A 20,418-nucleotide genomic window follows, 5' to 3' on the forward strand; every position below is an offset into this window, starting at 1 on the left:
AAAAACAAACAAACAAACAAACCAAAAAACACACAGGAAAGGGAAAATACAGAAGAGTGTAAATATGGAAATAGATCCCACATAAGCCACCACATAAGCCCACCAGACAATATCGACACGGCTTTTTTAGTCTATGAGGTACCCTCACGAACCACTTTTTGCTTTGAGACATTCAGATTCTAGCCATTGCAAGAAAAATTTACAAAGAACGGTTTATGCATAAAGCTTCTCTAAGTTTCAGACCCTCCCCGCGGAACAGACTTCGCAGAGTACAACTGACGCCTCCAGGCCAAGGGCACTTTAGGCTTTCCCAGGTGTCTGGGGTGGGTTAGTACCGGTACCCACGAAGCAGCGAGGTGCCAACTCGGCCTGTGCCGGCTGAGCTGATCCTGGAATGTCACATGCGGCTGTGGACCCCCCTGAGGACTTCCTCCCCGGGAGAGCACCCAGCCCAAGGCCCAAGAAGGACGGTGAAAGAGAAGAGCAAACCAAGGGAGCATCTTCCGGCTCTAGGTCAGGAACCTTCTTCCTCTGCTCCCCGCCTGCGGAGCGTGAGCCTGGACCTCATTCCCCAGAGCTTCCGCGGGCCTGTCATTTGGAAATGGCCCGGGTCCCAGCCTCACTCCCCACCCCCTACGCTTGTGGGCAGCAGCTGTGAAATTGGCTGGCAGGTCCCACGGGCCCTTGTGCAGTTTGCCCCTCGTGGCCGGTCCCTCCGCCCCCAAGGACTCTGGAGTGCCCCGACCAAGGCGTGGGTAGCCCCAGTGACAGACTCCCGCGGGCAGGGACCGCACCTGTCCCATGCCCAGCTGCACTTCGAGCTCAGAGCTGGACGCCCCCCATCCCCCACCCTGCATAATTCTGGCGCTTGGTTGCGTGGACACAGCTGAGGTGGGGGGTGCGGCTAGCAGGAGTCTGCTGGGGCTGTGAGCGTCTTTGAGTTATTGTTGGGAGCTGTTGGAAGGGACGTTTGTCCTGGCTTTTGGCCGTGGGTGCGGGTCTCCCGGAATGCCTTGCTCTCGCTTCTAGCCTGCCCACCGCAAACTCCCACAGGAAGGTCTGTCTGTCTGGCAATTGTAGTAATAGGGACTTTCTGCCGACCCTGAGCCTACCCACCCGGCGCGATCCGAGGCGCTCGGCTGGCAGCGGCGGCCCGGGTGGGCGGGGGCTGGTCTGGGGTGGGTCGGGGGGCCGGGGCTCGGCCGGGACTCGCGGGGACGGGGCGGGGCGCCCGCGGGCTCCGGGAGGCCCCGCCCGCCCGCCTGCCTGCGCCGCCACCCGCCGGGGAACGCGCCGCCTCGGGCTCGGCCGTCGGTGTCCTGCGCGCGGCCCGGCGGACCCCCTGCGCACCCGGCCGCCTCGGCGCCCCGGACCCGGTAAGTGCACGCTCGCGCCTCCCGGCTCCGCGCCCCCGCGCGCCGGCGCCCCAGTCGGGCCACTCTGATGGGGGCTCCGGGTCTCAGCCCTCGGGGCCAGAGGCGCCGCGACCCCCCGCCCCTGGAGACCAGACCGGACGGAGGATTCGGCCCGCGCTTCCCTTCTCTCTGCCGGGCTTCACTTAGAGGCGCACGCGTCGGGAACGGTCTCACCACCAAAGAACAATCACATTTCCCCATTTTAATGAAACCTCAGACATTCTTGTAGAAAATTTGGGAACTACCCCAAAGCGCCCAAAAAAAACCTGAAACTGCCCGCGATCTCAGTCCGCTCTCGGTTTCAAAGACCACCACCCAGCTCAGGCGGTGCCTGCAGATACATCCGGCCTCAAAGGGAACTTTTAAATTTCTTGACCAGGAAGGTTCTTGGGCCTTGGCATCTCCCTGGGGAAAAGGCATGGGACGTGGAGTACATTGATGGTATCTGCTCTTGAGTGTAGTCATTGGGGAACTTCTGGAAGAAACTTGACCGAGTAGCAGCCATGTGTATGTTCAGGATCTGTATCACCTGTTACATTGTCTCCCCCCCCCCCACCCAACCCCAGCCACCCGGGATTTTTTTTAACTGCTGTATGTGAACTGTTTATTTTGAGTCCCCATTTAGGTTTAAGAAGGAGCTTCTAGTTCCACTAACGAAAGTCCTGATCAGTAACCACTGCCGTCATTTAGGATCCTGGTGGTGGGGAGCTTTGCTGTGGTGGCACAGCTGTTTAAATTCATATGCGGTGACTTGCCAGAAAGCATCTTGACTCTGATCTATGGATGGCTAAGGAGGGAGCCCAAACCTGCTTTCTGTGATCTAGTTCATAAACCCATCAGAGGCCAGCGAGGGATGGTTGTGAGGAAGGTGTTCTCCCTTTTAAGACCATCCCTGGAGGTCTGGCTTTTGACTGGTTCTTAGAAATTGAATTGTTTGGAAAATAAAGTGCGCTGTAAAGATATCAGAGGACTCAGTCTTGTCATCTTAAGTCTCTGACGGTAGAGCTGGTGGTTGGGGCTTTCTGGTAGTTGAATGGGACATTTACTCATTCATGCATTCATGCATGCATGCCTGCATGCCATGAATATTTATCGCGCCCCTACCACATGCCAGATGCTCCTCTAGACCTTGAGATGCATGCAGAAGAACACAGGCACACGAAAGCTTGAGTTTCGGTGGAGAAGACAAACAGTAAGCAATGGACATAATAAATAAGAAAAACGTATTAGCATAGTTTAAGTAACATGGAAAAAAAGAAAGAAAAAACAGGATAGGGGTTATCAGGAGTGGAGAAGGGATAAAAATTCAGCCATACTATCGAGTACTGACCGCCTTGAACCTTTTCAGGAAGAAAGTAGGTTGTGGATACGTATGTAACTATGTTAATAATACCAATTTTAGGAACGCCTAGGTGGCTCAGTCATTAAGCGCCTGCCTTTGGCTCAGGTCATGATCCCAGGGTCCTGGAATCAAGCCCCGCACGGGGCTCCCTGCTCAGTGGGAAGCCTGCTTCTCCCTCTCCCACTCCCCCTGCTTGTGTTCCCTCTTTCGCTGTGTCTGTCTCTGTCAAATAAATAAATAAAATCTTAATAACAATAACCATAATATCAATTTTAATATACAAAATAAATAATACTAATAGAATACATAAATATAAATAAAAATTGTTTACATTTTATTATCTAAAACCAGACTATATTGAAAGAGGTTTTCTTTTGGCTACCCACCGATTTCTTTTCAAGAGTGTATCATACTTCATAGGTTATTTGCACTCAACAATCACATTGCATTTGTGTTGAATCTAATACTTTACCTCCCCCATTTAATTCAGCAATCTCTTATAGAACGGTTCTGCGTGCTGGAGTGGGGACAAGGGGAGCAAGACAGTCCCTCACCCTCCTGAGCTTCTGGAAGGAAATGCCCAGACAAGTCCATAAATCGCTGCGATGCAAATTAGAATATGGGCGGTACAGTCAAGGCGCCAGGTGATCAAAGGGGGAGAGGGGCATTTGCACCCAGGTTGGCATAGGACTAGGCGTTTGGAGGACCAGTAGAATTTTGACAAGCAAATATGGCGGTCACGCCCCTCTTGCTGAGAGAGGTAGCAAAGTTATGGGCTTGTTCCGTGCCTCACAGAACCCTGTGGTATAATCGGGGGAGAGTCCATTATGCTCAGTTTTTGGATAAGAAAACTGAGGCTCCTCAACTTGATTTAAGTTGTTGAAGGTGATAGTCTACTTGCCCTCTTTCTGTGTGACTTCAGCTGCCCTCTGGAGTATGGGAATCCTCCCGTCCATTCTCCGCGCCAAAATGCATGTCCTTTTCCCCATACTGAGTTTGGATGGGTCCCCCTCACCAGCTCGCTGGGTCACATTCCCATCCTTCACACCCTGGAAGGGTCTGGGGGCCCCTGTTGGCTTTTTATCTGCTTGGAGGTAAATATATCTCCAGAATTTGTCGAGATAAAGATGAAAATAATTGACAGTGGCTTCCAGGGAAAATATGCGTGCAGAATTCTTGACGCAATAAGATCATATTTACCCAAATTAAGCTAATCCATAATTGGTTTTGCCCTAATTCTGCTTCCTCAAGTAAGTAAAGCCTAATGATGATGTCAGGATTGGCTGCTCTTTGAGGAAATGCTTAAAGAATGCAGTTAAGATGATAGGAACGTGGGGCGCCTGGGTGGCTCAGTCAGTTAGGCATCTGCCTTCAGCTGACGTCATGATTCCAGGGTCCTGGGATGGAGCCCCACCTCGGGCTCCCTGCACAGCAAGAAGACTGCTTCTTCCTCTCCTATTCTCCTTGTTTGTGTTTTCCTCTCTCACTGTCTCTCTGTCAAATAAACAAACAAAATGTTAAAAAAAAAAAAAAGACAATAGGAACGTTATGCCTGTTTACTAAGATAAGTAAACTGAGGCCCAGCGGAGGCCTGAACTCAGATCTCCTAGCTCTGAATTGGACACCCCCCGACCCCCGCCCCAGCATCTAACACTCTCAGCAGAAGTATGGATGGAGTCAGCCCACAGAAACCTTCGTTGCTCAGTAAATGCTTGAGAAAGAAGGCAAGGTGGTGGGGCTGGGAAATCTGTTCTAAAAGCTTCCAGGCTGTTATCAGTGCTGACAACGCACGGAGCTGGAACATGTGAGAGAAATGCAAACGGGGGTGATGTGTGCCAGCACCACGTGACATCCCTCACTGCCCTCTTTTCCTCTGGGTGCAGCTGGGGACCTTCCAGAATCCCAGGGTGCTGGAGACCCAGTTGGTATGTGTGAGCTTTGGAGAAAAAAGGAAATTGTACTAACCTTGGTTAGGGGCAGTATCTGTTCTGCATGTGGAGTCTCAAACCCACGCCAAAGCAGACACTTCTAGAAGCCCCCTCTTTCTAGACCCACCAAGGCCAGTTTGAGAATGTTCAGCATGGGCGGGGCGTAAAACAGGTTGTGTTTAGAGTTGGACCTCCCTGGTTCCTGCTTGCTTGCCCCCCTCCCCAGCCCCCTTGTCACTGTGCAAGCTACAAAAAGTAGGGAAGGGGGTCTTCTGATGGAGTCTTTGGGTCCCAAGCCGGTCCTCATTTGGGTAGACCTGGTTTTACCTGATATAAATGGCCAGGTTCTCAAGTTCCCTTGACCTTAATTCTAGAATCCATCTCCTTTCTGCAAAGTCCTGAGAACTCCTTATTCCGTACTAATAAAATGTGAGTTCATGGCTACAAGATTACATTTGAGATGTATTTGTGATAAGAGGCATGACCTTGGGCAGATCAGCGGAACTCTGTGGAACCCAGTTTCTTGTAAGTCAAAATTGCTGGCTTTGTTGCTCTACAAATCCCTGTGAGTCCAGTGGTCTGAAACAGTGGCCACTGGGCAGTGCGTTGGCATTATCATGGAAGTGAACTTGGAGAATGGGACATAAGCCCCCAGCTGACAAGCAGATTGAGTTCATTTACACCATGCTGAGTATTAAGAGGGCATTGCCAAACACATTTTGAGACTCAGTACCCAGAACACCACGTGACCCAGCAGGCAGGCCTTGGGGGCACAGAGGGCATTTCGCAAAAGCAATACAATGAATTAAGTGTAAAGAAGGAGATTTTTTTCTTTAAAAATTCAGTCATTACTTGAAAGGCAGTTAACAAACCTGACTTTTCGGGTCTGGCAGAAGCTGTATCATGTCAGGTGCCCGCGTGAGTTAGGTGGGAAGCACCTGGACTTATGGTGAAGACTTGAGAATTTCTCCCTGTGTCTGCTCTTCAGATTATATCAGGGATGTAGAAGACCAAAAAAGAAAATCTAAAAAACAAATGAGGTTCGAAAATTACTTTATGAAATCATTTCTCTTATCAAATTCTTCCTGGCACCTTGCAGCATGAAAGATTGGTCAGTTTCCTAAGGTTCCATAGCCCGGTGGGTCTCAGCCTTCGCTACAAATCAGGATCATCTAGGAAGCTTCATGCCAGAAAGGAACCCAGAACAAGGACCTCACAGTCTTTGGAGCGGGGAATCTGACCATCAGTACTTCCCTTAAAGCTCTCCAGGTGATTCCCATAGGTCACCAGGTGGGGGTCCCCAGGCCAGCAGCTTCAACAGCACCTGTGAATTTGTTGGAATGCAAGTTCTCAGACCCCACACCAGCCATTCTAGATCAGAAACTCTGGGAGTGGAGCCCAACACTCTGCATTTTTAGAAGGTGATTCAAAAGTGTGCCAGGGGTGCCTGGGTGGCACAGTCGGGTACGCAACCGACTCTTGGTTTCAGATCAGGTCCTGATCTCAGAGTCGTGAGATCAAGCTGCATGTTGTCGGGCTCTGCACTCAGGGCAAAGTCTACTTAAGACTCTCTCTCCCTCTCCCTCTACTCCTTCCCCCACCTAAAATAAATAAATAAATCTTGGAAGGAAGGACGGAAGGAAGGCAGGCAGGCAGGCATTTAAAGCGTGCCAAAATTTGAGCACCACTACCTTAAAGCAAGACTGAGGATGGTTGGCCTGCCAGGTTTTTCAACGCAGATGTTTCTGGCTGCTTCCTCTGGCCATAGAAAAGTCCACCTCATTTTAAGTAACAGGTCTTCTCCGTAATCCCATGCATACGAATTAGTTGCAGAAGTTACTGTTAAATTCACTTGCTGTGTGGAGCTATTGGTTCTAAACCAATTAACCTCTGGAGGTTGTCTACCATCATTCTATTTTTTTTTTTTGAGATTTTTTTGTTTATTTGAGAGAGAGAGAGAGAGCGTGCACAAGCAGGCGAAGCAGCAGGCAGAGGCAGAGGGAGAGGGAGAAGCGACTCCCGGCTGAGCAGGGAGCCCGATGTGGGACTCGATCCCAGGACCCTGAGATCACATCCTGAGCTGAAGGCAGCTGCTTAATGACTTAATGAGCCCCGCTCCTTTTCCCCCAAAGATTTTATTTATTCATTGAGAGAGAGAGAAAGCGTACACACAAGCAAGAGGAGGGGTGGGGAGAGAACATAGAGCTCGATCCCACGACCCTGAGATCATGACCTGAGCCAAAGCCAAGAGTCAGACACTTAATCGACTGAGCCACCCGGGTGTCCTGGCTGATATTTCTTAAAGAGCTGGGAAAACCAAGGCACTCACCCTCAGGACCCTAAGTGGGCACCACCATGTGTCCTATGTTACGTCGCTCTCTCTGCATGCTGGGTCAGTGATCCAACAGCTCCAGATGTCAGTGATGTTTCTCCCCATTTCCAAAGGGAAAAAAGACTGAACAGGCCTAAGGAACGTGACCAGAGTCATGTAGCCGGAAAGCAGGAAGGCCAGAATCCAAACCTGGAGTGGAGGTGTGATTCCAACAATGGGTCGCTTTCTCCTCCTCCACTTCTGTTCCCTGAGTCTGGGCTCTCAGAGGGAGACAGTGGGAGCATCTGTTCATTAGATACTTGGGTTATGAAGAATCAGGTGTTACACTGTCAAGAGGTATTAAGGAGTTCACGCGCAGCTCCTGAGCTGCTGTGTGCCAAGCGCCGGGCTCGGGCTAGGGAACCTGCGGGGCACAGGGTGGGGGACAGGGATGATGACTGTCGTGAAGTCAGCAGGGAGCACAGCGGCCTTTGTGGGCATGCTTGCTGGTGCTAAGCCAGCCCCACACATCAGAGAAGGCTGAGCTGGACTCAAAAGCATGAGTAGGTTCCGTGGGCCAGGAAGGAGGGGCTGCCTGTGCTGGAGATGTGGAAAGTGGTGGTGATGGGTACAGGGCTGGGCAAGCAGCCAGCCAGGCTGGAGCATAGCGTCTGGGCAAGTGACAATAGTCAAGTGAGAGGGGGAGGCTGGGGTCCTCGCATTTGGCCCCATATCCATGCCGAAAATGGGGTGTTTCACCCTAAAGGTAGGGCGGAACCTGGAAGGGCCTTTGAGCCGAGGACCGACCTATTGGTATTTGCAGTGGGGTCGACAGGTTTTGGGGTGGGTGGGTGGGCACACAGCCCCTCTGCTCACTGAGGCACGTGGCAGGAGGGGTGTGGCTGAGGTGGAGGGGCCTGGGGTTTGGCTGAAAGTACGTGAATCCTTGGCAGGTCATGGAGCACCCAGCTCTGGCACTCAGAAGGGCCCCTGGGGTCACGGCCATGTGGGGGAACCTGAACGGCAGGTGCAGCCACCCAGGGAGAGGGCAGAGTGAGAAGAAAGGGCCAACAGGAATTCTGGGGTGCACCGACATCCCAGGGACGGGTAGAGGGAGAGGGACCGAGGGCAGGTACCAAGCATCTCCCCCCAGGGCTGGGTTCAGAGGTTGCAAAATTAAGCCAATCCTAAGAAATAACTCTAGATTGACATCTGTCCTAGCGAGACAATGTGTGATGTCACAGCCCCCACCCTAGCTGGGAGAGGCTGAGCCCCGCACCACCCCTCCCACCAGGCCCAACCATGTACATCGGAATTACTCTTTCCACGGGGTTTCTGACCAGAAACTATGGTCCCAAACCGTCACCCTTAGTTTCAACAGCCACTCCAAGGTGCCTCCAGTGAATGTTACACACAACGGCTTTGAGAGTCCTGAGAAATGGGTGAGGCCTGGGAATCTGGTCCGCCCTCCGTAGCCCCTTGTGGGTCCAGTTTCAAGGGAGGCCTCATCAAGTTGGCTCTGGGTATTTTGTCTCTCAGCAGGGCCTAGGGGGCAGGGGCGGCGGGATAGAGGCCAGCATGTTCTCAAAGATATGAATAAAACCTGTTGAGCTTATCAGTGACTCATGAACCCCCTGACAGAATTCCAGAGCTTCTTGGAAACAGAAGCTCTCACAGTTCCCAGGCCTGTTCTCTGGGTTTTCAGTGATGGTGACATCCAGATTGAAGTGATGGGGATACTGTCCCTTTCCACATGGCCCATGAGAGCCGCTCAGCAGAGGACAGGGGGGTAGGGAGGGGACCAGCACAGCACAAGCTAGAACACTCTGGCCCCTTCGAGGCCAAGGGCCAAAAAGCCACAGTGAGAGGAGGAAAAGGAAGGAGAGGCAGATATGTAACCCTGTGCCACTTACCCGTCCTAGCTCAGGCCGCTATGACCAAATTCCACAGCCTGGGGGCTTACACAACAGACGTCTGTTTTCTCACAGTCTGGGAGCTATAAGTCTAAGATCAAGGTTCCGGAAGGTTTAGCTCCTGGTGAGAGCTCGCCTCCTGGCTTGCAGGTGGTTGTTGCCTTCTCATAGGGTCCTTGTGTAGGAGAGAGAGATTTCCCTCTCTTAGTATAAGACTACGGTCCTAGCAGGTTAGGACCCCACCTGTAGGGCCTCCGGTAATCTTACTCAGCTCCTGAAGACCTTATCTCCAGGTTCAGTCCACTGGGGCTTAGGGTTTCCAGATGTGAACTGGGGGGCTAAATTCGGTCCATAGCACATAAATTAAAACACACACGCATAATCCAGGGTGTGTATTAGAGGAGCTCATTCTGGGGCTCGCCTGTGGAGGTAGGGGGTGGGAGCGGTGAGTGGAAATAAGAAGGAATGGTGGCGCGTGGGTGGCTCAGTGGGTTAAGCATCTGCCTTCAGCTCAGATCATGATCTCAGGGTCTTGGGATCCAGCCCCGCATTGGGCTTTCTGCTCTGTGGGGAGCCTGCTTCTCCCTGTTTCTGCTGTCCCCCCTGCTTGTGCTGTCTGTCAAATAAAGAAATAAAACCTTAAAAAAAAGAAAGAAAGAAAGAAAGAAAGAAAGAAAGAAAGAAAGAAAAGAGAATCAATTGATTGGTCAGTCAAGAGAGGCTCTATGCATGGGGCGCCTGGGTGGCTCAGTGGGTTAAGCCTCTGCCTTCCGCTCAGGTCATGATCCCAGGATACTAGGATCGAGCCCCACCTCGGGCTCTCCGCTCAGCGGGGAGCCTGCTTCCCCGCCCACCCTCACCCCCCACCAGTCTCTCTTCCTGCTTGTGCTCTCTCTCCGTCAAATAAATAAATAAATAAAAACCTTAAAAAAAAAAAAAAAGAGAGAGAGAGAGAGAGAGGCTCTGTGCAGATTCAGCTGGGCACCTGCCGGGGAACGCGGGTGTGTGTGTGGGCACCCCCTCTCCCCGGAGATGTCACAAAGCGCGCATGCCTGTGCGACCCGGGCCGATTTCAGATTGCACTTCTCTTTCAGAACGTTTTCTCGGCAAGCTCGGGCCTCCGCCGCGGAAACTAGAGGCCCGGGATGGTCCCGTCCAACACCACCGCGCTGACACCCTTCCTGACGGCGCTGTGGCAGCTGGGGACGGTGGCACCGGGCGGCAACGTGTCGGGCCTGGCGCGCAGGTCGCCGCGCAGCGAGGACGGCCAGCTGGCCGCGCTCTACATCCTCATGGTGCTGGGCTTCTTCGGCTTCTTCACCCTGGGCATCATGCTGAGCTACATCCGCTCCAAGAAGCTGGAGCACTCCCACGACCCGTTCAACGTGTACATCGAGTCGGACTCCTGGCAGGAGAAGGACAAGGCGTACTTCCAGGCCCGCGTCCTGGAGAGCTGCAAGGCGTGTTACGTCATCGAAAACCAGCTGGCGGTGGAGAGGCCCCGCACGCACCTCCCCGAGATAAAACCTCTGCCGTGATCCCACAGTTGGTTAAAGCCGGACCAATTCCGCCTGGCGATCTGGTTTTTCTCTTCCCGTGCCTGTTGTGCCCTTTCTGGTAGCGATGTCGTTAGGGTGTTTTGCCGATCGTCAGGGGTGAGGGGTTAGTTAGCTTCCTAACACTGTTTCTCTGCAATCCATTCCTTCTCTGAGGACTGCCAGTGGCTCCCCAGTGTCTGTCCCTGCCTTGTTGATTTTAGCAGCAGTCCTGAGATCACGGCCTCTGAGAAGAGCTCTATTTCCCAGACTCCCTTGCAGGGTCCTAGCAAGGTCACGCGCAATGATGTTTGAGACCATAGAAGTGGGATTCTTGAGAAGGAAAGGCTGCGTCCTCCACTTCCCTTTGTCCCCCCTTCCCGGTGGCTGGGACGGGGATGCGGTAGTGAGCCAGCTGTGACTCTGGAAAAGGACAGCGTCCTCAGCGATGGCAGAGCAGCGAGAGTCCGGGCAGCGTCGTGGGGCAGGGTCGCCTCCCTTTCTGCTCACCCGTCAGCTCAGGCATTATGGGAAAGAAACTAACTCTGACCTTCCTTACACCCCTGTTATTTTGGTTCCTGTCAAAATAATAAAGTCAGTATCCTAACTAGTATCCTATTTTATGGGACTGAGACCAGAGGCATAATATTCCCATATTTGTCGCAAGCTTACCCTCTGCCCTAGTCACAGGACAATACCACTCTGCCCTTGTCACTAACACCCTCGCTGCAGTGGCTCTGGCCTCCTCTTCCTCCCTCCCTCCTGCCCCTCCCCTACATCAAGCCTTCACACATACCCCCTCCAAACACACACACTTTCACACCCACATGCATACCCACAGAGGCACACACGCGCACACAGAAATACACAAAGAGACACTTCCTACTCACACGTGTTAATCTCAAAATAATTCACTTCCTTCAGGACTGAGATGCCGGAGAAAAAATTTCCACTTCAGAATGGGTACCAAGGGGAGAGAGGGGTGCACCTGCCTCCCCAGAACCCCAGAGAAAGAGTGGGTCTGGGCAAGTGGTAACACATGGCATCAAGGGGACAGGGCCTTTCGAGACAATGTACCCATCGTGGTTGAATTGTGTCCCCCCGAGAAGACATGTTCAAGTCCTAACCTTGGTCCCTGTGAATGTGACCGTACTTGGAAAGAGGGCTTTTGCAGATGTCATCAGGTGAAAATGAGGTCCCTGGGGTAGGCCCACGTTCATTATGACCGATGCTCCTATAAGACGTGGGAAATCAGGTCACGGACACATGGGGAGAACCCTCGTGAAGACAGGCAGAGACTGGAGCGACTCCTCTGCGAGCCAAGGATGGCCAAGGATTGCCGGCCACCGCCAGACTGGGAGAGGGATGGAGAGGCTCCCCCTACAGGCTTCACAGGGACATGGCCCTGCCACGCCACGGTTTCGGACTTGGGGCCTCCAGAACTGTGAGATGAGGAGTGTGTCACGTTTGATTTGGGTTCTTTTGGGACGGCCACCGACGACTCAGGCAGTATCCTCCCCCTGCTCTGCCCCCTCCCCCAGAGACAGCAGTTTTCTTGGCTACTCTCCTCCTCATCAGACAGAAGATTCTCTGGGAATCATCCCTCACAGATGAGAGGGGGGGAAAGAATTAGGAGGGGGAGGCATGTGGTGCTGGGGCCATTGCTCGGGGCAGTGGAAGAAAACCCCCTCAGCGTTCCCTGACCTTCGAGAATCGCAGACAGCACGCACCGTGGTCTCAGCCTGCTTACCCACAAGCATCGCTGGCCGTTCTCAGTGGACGAATCGGGAGCAGCCGACTGCGGTCCTTGCTTCACGGGCTGACCGTGGTGCCTGCAGGAAAGCTTGGAGGCAGGGGTTGGGACATCTCTGGGGCAGAGCTCTGGCCTGGATGACTACAGTCCCTGTGATGAGGGCTTCTTGGGGTCAGAATCCTTTGAAAATCTAATAAAAGCTGCGATCCCCGGGACCCGAAAAATGCACATGGACACATTTTGCCCAGCATCTCGGGGGATCAAGGGCTGCTGGAAACCGTCTCATACTTGCTTGCCCCTCATGGACCCTGCATGAGCTATCTGCTTCCGACAGACACACGTTGCCCACGGGGAAGGCAGGTGGACCTGGAGCTCAGGTTTGGAGGGGAACCCTGAGCGCATGTGACCCGTGATGTGAGTCAGAGCAGGCATGGTGGCTGGGACCCCAGGCCCAGCAGCTGGCGCTTCCCCCCACAGGGACTCTTGGGACTTCTAAGGCAGAAGGAGGTCCTACGAGCTGTAGTCCTCCCGGTCCTCAAGGCACCGGGTATTCAGCACCCTCCCCTCAGCATCCCTCAATCCTTTCATAAGCCACACATTTTCAGATGCCTGTGATCATACGTTAAAATTTGGATGAATATGCCCAGAGCACTTGGCATGTCCGGATATTGTCCTGAGCTCTTTAGACACAGAATCTCTGGGCGTCTGGGTGGCTCAGTTGGTTAAGCAACTGCCTTCAGCTCAGGTCGTGATCCTGGAGTCCTGGGATCGAGTCCCGCATTGGGCTCCCTGCTCGGCAGGGAGTCTGCTTCTCCCTCTGACCCTCCCCCTTCTCATGCTCTCTCTCTCTCAAATAAATAAATAAAATCTTAAAAAAATATTAAATGGGATCTTAATACTTTGTATGGAATGTTCTATGTGTTCCCTGGATAGGGCAACATGCCTTGGAGGAGTTAAGTTCTTCTTAAAAATTAAAGTCTTTCATTATAATCTGTGCTGTGTGTTCTCTTCAGATCATTAGGACACGTTTAGAAGTGGAGGTGGGCACTTGAAGGCTCTGGTGAGGCAGCCCCAGGGGCTCAGGAATTAGGAAATAAGATTGCCCACGGGTAGTTAAACTCTGCCGTCAGCCCCTGATGTCTACAGATAGAGAGCATAGGGAGCAAAGCCAGCCATCTGGGAACTCAGGCACAGCCTTAATGGACCCCCGCGGTTTTAAGAGAAGCTGGAAATGTAGATATTTATTTGAAATCTCTTAAATGTTGCCACCTAATTCTGTTTTTTAGAAAAATATGCAAGCCAGGGTGCCTGGGTGGCTCGGAGGGTAAGCATCTGCCTTTGGCTCAGGTCATGATCACAGGGTCCCCCCGCATCAGGCTCCCTGCTCAGTGGGAAGCCTGCTTCTCCCTCTTCCACTCCCCCTGCTTTGTTTCCTCTCTCTCTGTGTCTCTCTCTGTCAGATAAATAAATAAAATCTTTTAAAAAGAAAAGAAAAACATGCAGGCCAAACAAAACACGACCTTGAGTTGAATTCTACCCAGAGACCACTGATATATAGCCTCAGCTTTGAAGGGACAGAAGAGCTGCCCCAGCCCCAGGTCACACTTGCTACGGAGCAGCATGGGGGAGGGGTACGCACATCTGGCAAGCCGGCTGCTTCGCCGGGCCACCAGGCCAATTCACTGGCAGCAGTCCCCAGAGTGTGGTCCCCTGGCCACCAAACCCTGCGTCCCAGCCGCATACCTTATGCTGATTCTGCTCCTCAGACTCTTAGGACGAGTTGTGAGAGTCCACCCTGGAGAGGTGGACCCACTGTATGTGCAGACAAATCAGACTTCGGAGCCTCGTCGGAGACTGAGGGCTGAGCGGGGACTGCCATAAATTAGCCAGATGAGGAAGTGCCATTTCCACCTCCGTGTCTCCTGGATCCACCTGGCCTGGCTGGGCAAGCGAGCTTCAGAACTTCTCTGGTGTAGACGGGCCGTGTGCCAGTCGGTGGACAATGGCCCTTGAAGAGTTAGCTCCAAGAAGGTTAGCTAGACCTCCGGGAGGTTCGAGGACACACCCAAGGTCATTGGTTGCTTAAAGGACGGAGCCCGCAGGAGTGAAGCTTCCCTGTCTTTGGACCCCAGCCCTCTGCCCTCCCCCAGCTGCTGTAACAGGTCAAGGGCTCCTAGAAACCTGGAGGTGGGATGGGTAATCACCCTTAGCCACCACAGGAGCCTTAATGACTTGGTGACTTAGAGTTTACGTGACTTAGTCACTTAGAGACTTAGTGAACTCTGCAGGGGAGGGGAGGGCTGTGAATTTACTGATTTTATTCTTTCGCATATGCTAAGTAAACCTGAACATTTTTTACAGGATATCATTGAGTAACATCAGACAATTTACACTCAAAAAGGATCCTAATACCACCTCCTCTGTATACCCAGAGATCTGCTTAGAAAGAGATAAGGGAGCCCAGTATATTGTCCAAGTCATTAAAAAAAAGGGGTGGGGAGCCTGGGTGGCTCAGTCCGTTAAATGCCTGCCTTCAGCTCAGGTCATGATCTGGGGGTTCGGGGATAGAGCCCTGCGTGGGGCTTTGTGCTCAACAGAGAGTCTGCTTGTCCCTCTCCCTTGGCCCCTCTCCCTCCAGCTTATGCTCTCTCTCAAATAAAAGAATTTTTTTTTTTTTTTAAGAGCAAAGCAAGCCAAAAGGAAGGCAAAATGCAAAATATGAGAATAAGGTTTGAACGGTTGCCTTTGCACTGGCTCTGGACTTAAGCCTCCCCTCAGGACGTTGCCATAATCCAACAGCAGTCACAGCAAGGGCTAGAAATGTGCCGACAGGCAGAGAACATTCCTGGGGGTTCCATAACCTTTAAACTCCCAGGCAAGGCTGCACTGAGTACAAGGGCTCGGGCATGTGGCTCCCCGGAGACTACACGGTATCTTAAACCCACATCAGCAGATGACGACTCTGCGGGTACAAATGAGAGGTAAACACGAAATCAGACGGAGAGAGATAACCGAGGCTACGAGGGCTTGCAGACAAAAGACATGTACTGGAAGCTATGAATGGATTGATAAGGGGTGGCAAATTCTTTAAGTGAGCCGACTGGCTGGATACAGAGAAATCTAAATATGAAAAAACGGAGTCTGGAGATTGAGAGGGGGCACTGGTGTGTCTACTCGGCCTCCACAGAGCCGGAGCCCGGTATCAAGATTTCTAAAAATAGTGGGTGTTGTCTGCGGGGCTCCGCGCGGGAAGGCGCTGTGGGCGCGGCTGCCCCCTGGCGGTCACGTGGAGGATATTTCTCACTGCGCGGGGAGCCCGGAGCACCTGACGCCCGGCGAAGTGGGCTTTAGACACTCTTGGGAGGCCAAATTTCTTTTCACGTGTCAAGTTCCGCGAGACAAGGCTCCCCGTGGGCACCATCATGAAACAGACAAATGCAAGCCTGGAAAGAGAGCAGCAGTCCCCAGGAAGTAGCTTCTCTGGGCAGGGTCCCTGTAGGCTCAGAATTCTGGGGAAGTCACTAGGACCCCCTCCTTTGGCCTAGACTCTGCTCACGCCCTTCCCATTTCCAGAAATGATACTCTTTTTTTAAAAAAAGATTTTATTTATTTATTTGACAGAGAGGTCACAAGTAGGCAGAGAGGCAGGCAGAGAGAGGGGGAAGCAGGCTCCCTGCTGAGCAGGGAGCCCAACGCAGGGCTCGATCCCAGGACCCTGAGATCATGACCTGAGCCGAAAGCAGAGCCCACTGAGCCACCCAGGCGCCCCCAGAAATTATACACTTTATCTTCCTTTCCAGCTTTGGAAAATGGTCTCTCACTTAGACCTAAGCCCCTTTCAGTTTCAGGCCTGTGACCACCTTTGCTCTGTGTGGAGAAAAGTCTCCACAAGGTCAACCTGAGAGCACCTCTGATGTTCTCCACCTCCTCCTCATCCCAGCAGCGAGGGAGGGATTCCTGCCCCAGGGGACCGAGAACATGCCACAGCCAACCCTGGACAGATGAGACCAATAGCAGAGTATTGGTCTCCTATACTGACAGCCAGAGGAAGGGGGGATACCACCCGCCATGGAGGGGCCACACGAGAGTCACAATCAGGAACAGAGTGGGCTTGTAGGGTTGTTGACTCTCATTTCCTTTGTACCTTCCACGCCTGCCACTGAGTGTGGACTGAGTTTCAAAGCTACGATGTGGTGGGAGGGCGTGCAGGAGGGGAGCTGGGTGGGTTCCCTGCCCCATTCCCCACCAGTGGGTCTGGAAGGCTTCCCCCCCCCCACCCCGAGAGGACAGAGGTGGCTCTGCGGTAACTCAGCAGCAGAAGGCCTTAAAACAGCATGGAGAATGGACAACGTGCCCGCTTTCAGGAAAACCCGGGAGATCCATAGGAAAGAAGCTAGTGTTCCAGGCTCCTTTTGAAACATAGCTTTTCTGTGAGAATTTCAGTGATTATATTAATTTTCTAAGGCTACTGTAACAAATTACCACAGAACTGGTGACTTGGAATGATAGAAATTGATTGTCTCACAGCTCTGGAAGCTAAAAATCTAAAATCTAGTTGCCAGCAAGGGCCGAACGCACTTCCTCGGAAGGCTCGCAGGGTGGAGGGGTCCTTCGTGTCTCTTCCAGCCTCTGGTGACCCCGGAAGCTCCTTGGCTAGTGGCCGCCTCCTTCCGGTCTCTGCGTCTGGCTTCACCTGGCCTTCTCCGCCGTGTGTGTATTTTTCCTCTTCTTCCGAGGACACGAGTCCTTGGATCGAAGACCCCATCCTAATCCAGGCTGGTCTCCTGTAGCTCCTCACCTTACTTACATCTGAAGTGACCCCATTTTTAAATGAGGGCCCATTTGGAGATTCTGGACGCACATGGATTCCATTCAATCCCCCACTGTGATTCTAGGCCAAGAGTTTAGAAAGTGCCTGTCCCAGAGCGAGTGTGGAATCCTCGGTCCTTGTTTCCTGTTCTCACCAAAGGAAGGTTGCTACTCTAAACCCAGCTGTGATTTTTCTCAAGTGACATTTCCCTCGCACGTTCTCATCCCGCAGCAGACGTGCCTTATCACTTCCTCTGTAGCTATCAGTCAGGGTCTGCTCGGGAGAACAGAAGCCTATTTATTCTGACAGAAATTAATGTGAAGCATTCGGTGTAAATACGAAGAAATGGATGTGTGAAAACAGAAGGGCCCAAAAAGGGAACCAAAAAAGGGAACTGCGGGGAGTGGCCTGCAAACAGGATGACAGGAAAAGGGGGGGGGGTTGGTTACCCCGTTGCTGCTGTGTAGCCCATTGCCCTATAAATCCTACACCCCTGCCTGAGCAGGGACTTGGAAGCAAGACTGTTTGGTACTGAAGTGTAAATGCACCCATGGGGGCTTACAGGCTGGATGCTGTCTTTCGAGGCTGCACGCTGGGCACTCACTGGATTAATGATCCTGCCTGTTCTACCTTAAGGAATGACCTTTCCTGGGGCACCCAGGGGGGCCCAGTCGGCTAAGCATCTGACTCTTGATTTCCACTCAAGTCATGATCTCAGGGTCCTAAGAAATAAGCCCTCTGTCAGGCTCCACACTCAGTGGGGGTGTCTGCTTCCCCTCTCCCTCCCCCTCTGTTTGCTTGCCCACACTCTCTTTCTCTCTTAAATCAATAAATAGTTTAGTAACATAAAATAAAATAGGGTGGCCTTTCCGATAGTGGGGCAAAAAAAGACAAGAAAAACTCCACAGGTTTTAGCTATTAAGGAAGTCCCCAAGAGCTGGGAGCACTGCATGCGGCCCAGTCAAGAATTTGTGAATTTGGGGAGCAGCTGAGTCACGCACTCAAGGGCTGGCCCTGCATGGGAAGAGAAAAGGAAAGACATCCTCATGTGGTCAAGTCAAAGGGAAGGAGAGAGGTTCACATGCACCTGGGAAAACTAAGAAACGGAACCCTCATTTAAAATGGAGTCTGAAGGTGGGTAGGGGGACTCACATGCCATACCACTCATGGCCAACAGCCAGCCAAAGGGAAGACACACAGTTGGCATTCTCAACACAAAGTCCGTACTTCACTACCCCAACAGCAGGAAGAAAGATTTTCTCTGGCCCCAGCAACAGTTCATCCAATAAGAGACAGTCACAGCTAAGCCAATGAGAGATAAGCACAGCCCAGCCAATGAGAAGCCACTACACTTCAACCCTGCAGTTTCGCCCCCACGGACTTTGTGTTTACCACGTCCCCGCCTGACCCTATTTTCCTCTATAAAAGACCTCTCCTGTTTTCCAGACTTGCTTATGGTTTTGCCGAAGTTGACTTGCCCGACATTATAATTCGCCGTTATTCTTGAATAAACCCATCTTTTGCTGGTAAAAATTTTTTTTAATATTTAAGGTTAATGGAGCTGTGAAGGAAACAAGGCAGAAGATGTATTTTCTTTGTGCACATGTGGTCCCAGAATCTTTGGGAGAAATTGAAGCAGATGTGTTTTGATGCAGCCAGATGAGGACAAAGAGGTGACGACTACCGTTTTGGAGCTGACTTCTTGAGTCAAAGACGTTAGGGCCAACTTCAGCATTGAGGGATTCAGGGCGTCGTTCTCCCCAACTCGCAAAGGTTCTGCCTTTACTCAGTCACCAGATGTGTGCACATATTGACCTTGGGACACACTCCAAATGGACACGGTAACTCAGTAAAGAGCAGCCACTCGTCCCACTGCTGAACTGCACTCAATTCTGGGACAGCGGACCGCAAAACATCACGCTGCCAACACGGTAATGTATCATTGTATTTTGAAGACATGGAGGAACATTCTAGACTAGAGTTTGGGCCACGATGGCCAACCGGCCAAATCACTCCGGCCTGCTACCTCTTCTTATAAATAAACTTTTATTGGAAATATTTACACAGTGATTTACACATTGTTTAAGGTGCACTGGTGCAACAGAGTTGAGCGCTTGTGACAGACAGCGCATGGATCACAAATCCAAAATTATCGACTATCTGGCCTCTTAAAGAAAAAAAAAGTGTGCTGACCCCTGTTCTAGAACCATCCTTAATTTTGATTATGTGGCCCAACTTGGTAACTTTGGCCACATATGGCCCTGTGGATGCCCAGGCTGGAACATGCAACTTCAGGAATCAAGGTGAGAGGCGTGGTTAGCGCTCTCAAGTCAAACTGAGGCTGATCCCGGCTGAACACGCCCCACGGATCTTCATAGAAGTTTTGTCTATTAAGCATAGAATACCAGAATTTGGAATTAAAAAAAAAAAATCAGTGACTCATTAGGCCCAGTATAATGCACTTCGTAACTTTTTTTTGAGTGCTTCTGTGTGTGTCAAAGTCCACATATCTGACTATTGTGCTAAGAAAACACGCCCCGCTCCTGCACAGAAACCTGGCTGGTTTATTACTGGCATCCTCCATTGAAAAAGGACAGTCTCTTCAATAAATGGTGCTGGGAAAACTGGGCAGCTATATGTAGAAAAATGAAACTCGACCATTCTCTTACACCGTACACAAAGATAAACTCGAAATGGATAAAAGACCTCAACGTGACACAGGAATCCATCAGAATCCTAGAGGAGAACATAGGCAGTAACCTCTTCGATATCAGTCACAGCAACTTCTTTCAAGATATGTCTCCAAAGGCAAAGGAAACAAAAGCGAAAATGAACTTTTGGGACTTCATCAAGATCAAAAGCTTCTGCACAGCAAAGGAAACAGTCAACAAAACAAAGAGGCAACCCACGGAATGGGAGAAGATATTTGCAAATGACAGTACAGACAAAAGGTTGATATCCAGGATCTATAAAGAACTCCTCAAACTCAACGCACACAAAACAGACAATCATATAAAAAAATGGGCGGAAGACATGAACAGACACTTCTCCAATGAAGACATACAAATGGCTATCAGACACATGAAAAAATGTTCATCATCACTACACATCAGGGAGATTCAAATTAAAACCACATTGAGATACCACCTTACACCAGTTAGAATGGCCAAGATTAGCAAGACAGGAAACAACATGTGTTGGAGAGGATGTGGAGAAAGGGGAACCCTCTTCCACTGTTGGTGGGAATGCAAGTTGGTGCAGCCACTTTGGAGAACAGTGTGGAGATTCCTCAAGAAGTTAAAAATAGAGCTTCCCTATGACCCTGCAATTGCACTACTGGGTATTTACCCCAAAGATACAGATGTAGTGAAAAGAAGGGCCATCTGTACCCCAATGTTCATAGCAGCAATG

The 20,418-nt window shown here is 51.5% G+C and overlaps 1 protein-coding gene across 1 annotated transcript; it reads left to right on the top strand.

The window, feature by feature from the left end:
- The first annotated feature begins 1,300 nt into the window (after positions 1-1,300).
- KCNE1 (potassium voltage-gated channel subfamily E regulatory subunit 1) lies at positions 1,301-11,049 on the top strand. Its single transcript, XM_080813317.1, has 2 exons — positions 1,301-1,376; positions 10,004-11,049. The coding sequence occupies exon 2, from the start codon at positions 10,055-10,057 to the stop codon at positions 10,445-10,447; it is 393 nt and encodes a 130-aa protein (XP_080669443.1). The 5' UTR covers positions 1,301-1,376; positions 10,004-10,054; the 3' UTR covers positions 10,448-11,049.
- The last annotated feature ends 9,369 nt before the right edge of the window (positions 11,050-20,418 follow it).

Source organism: Martes martes, assembly GCF_963455335.1.
Source record: "Martes martes genome assembly, chromosome: 1".
Classification (NCBI taxonomy): domain Eukaryota; kingdom Metazoa; phylum Chordata; class Mammalia; order Carnivora; family Mustelidae; genus Martes; species Martes martes.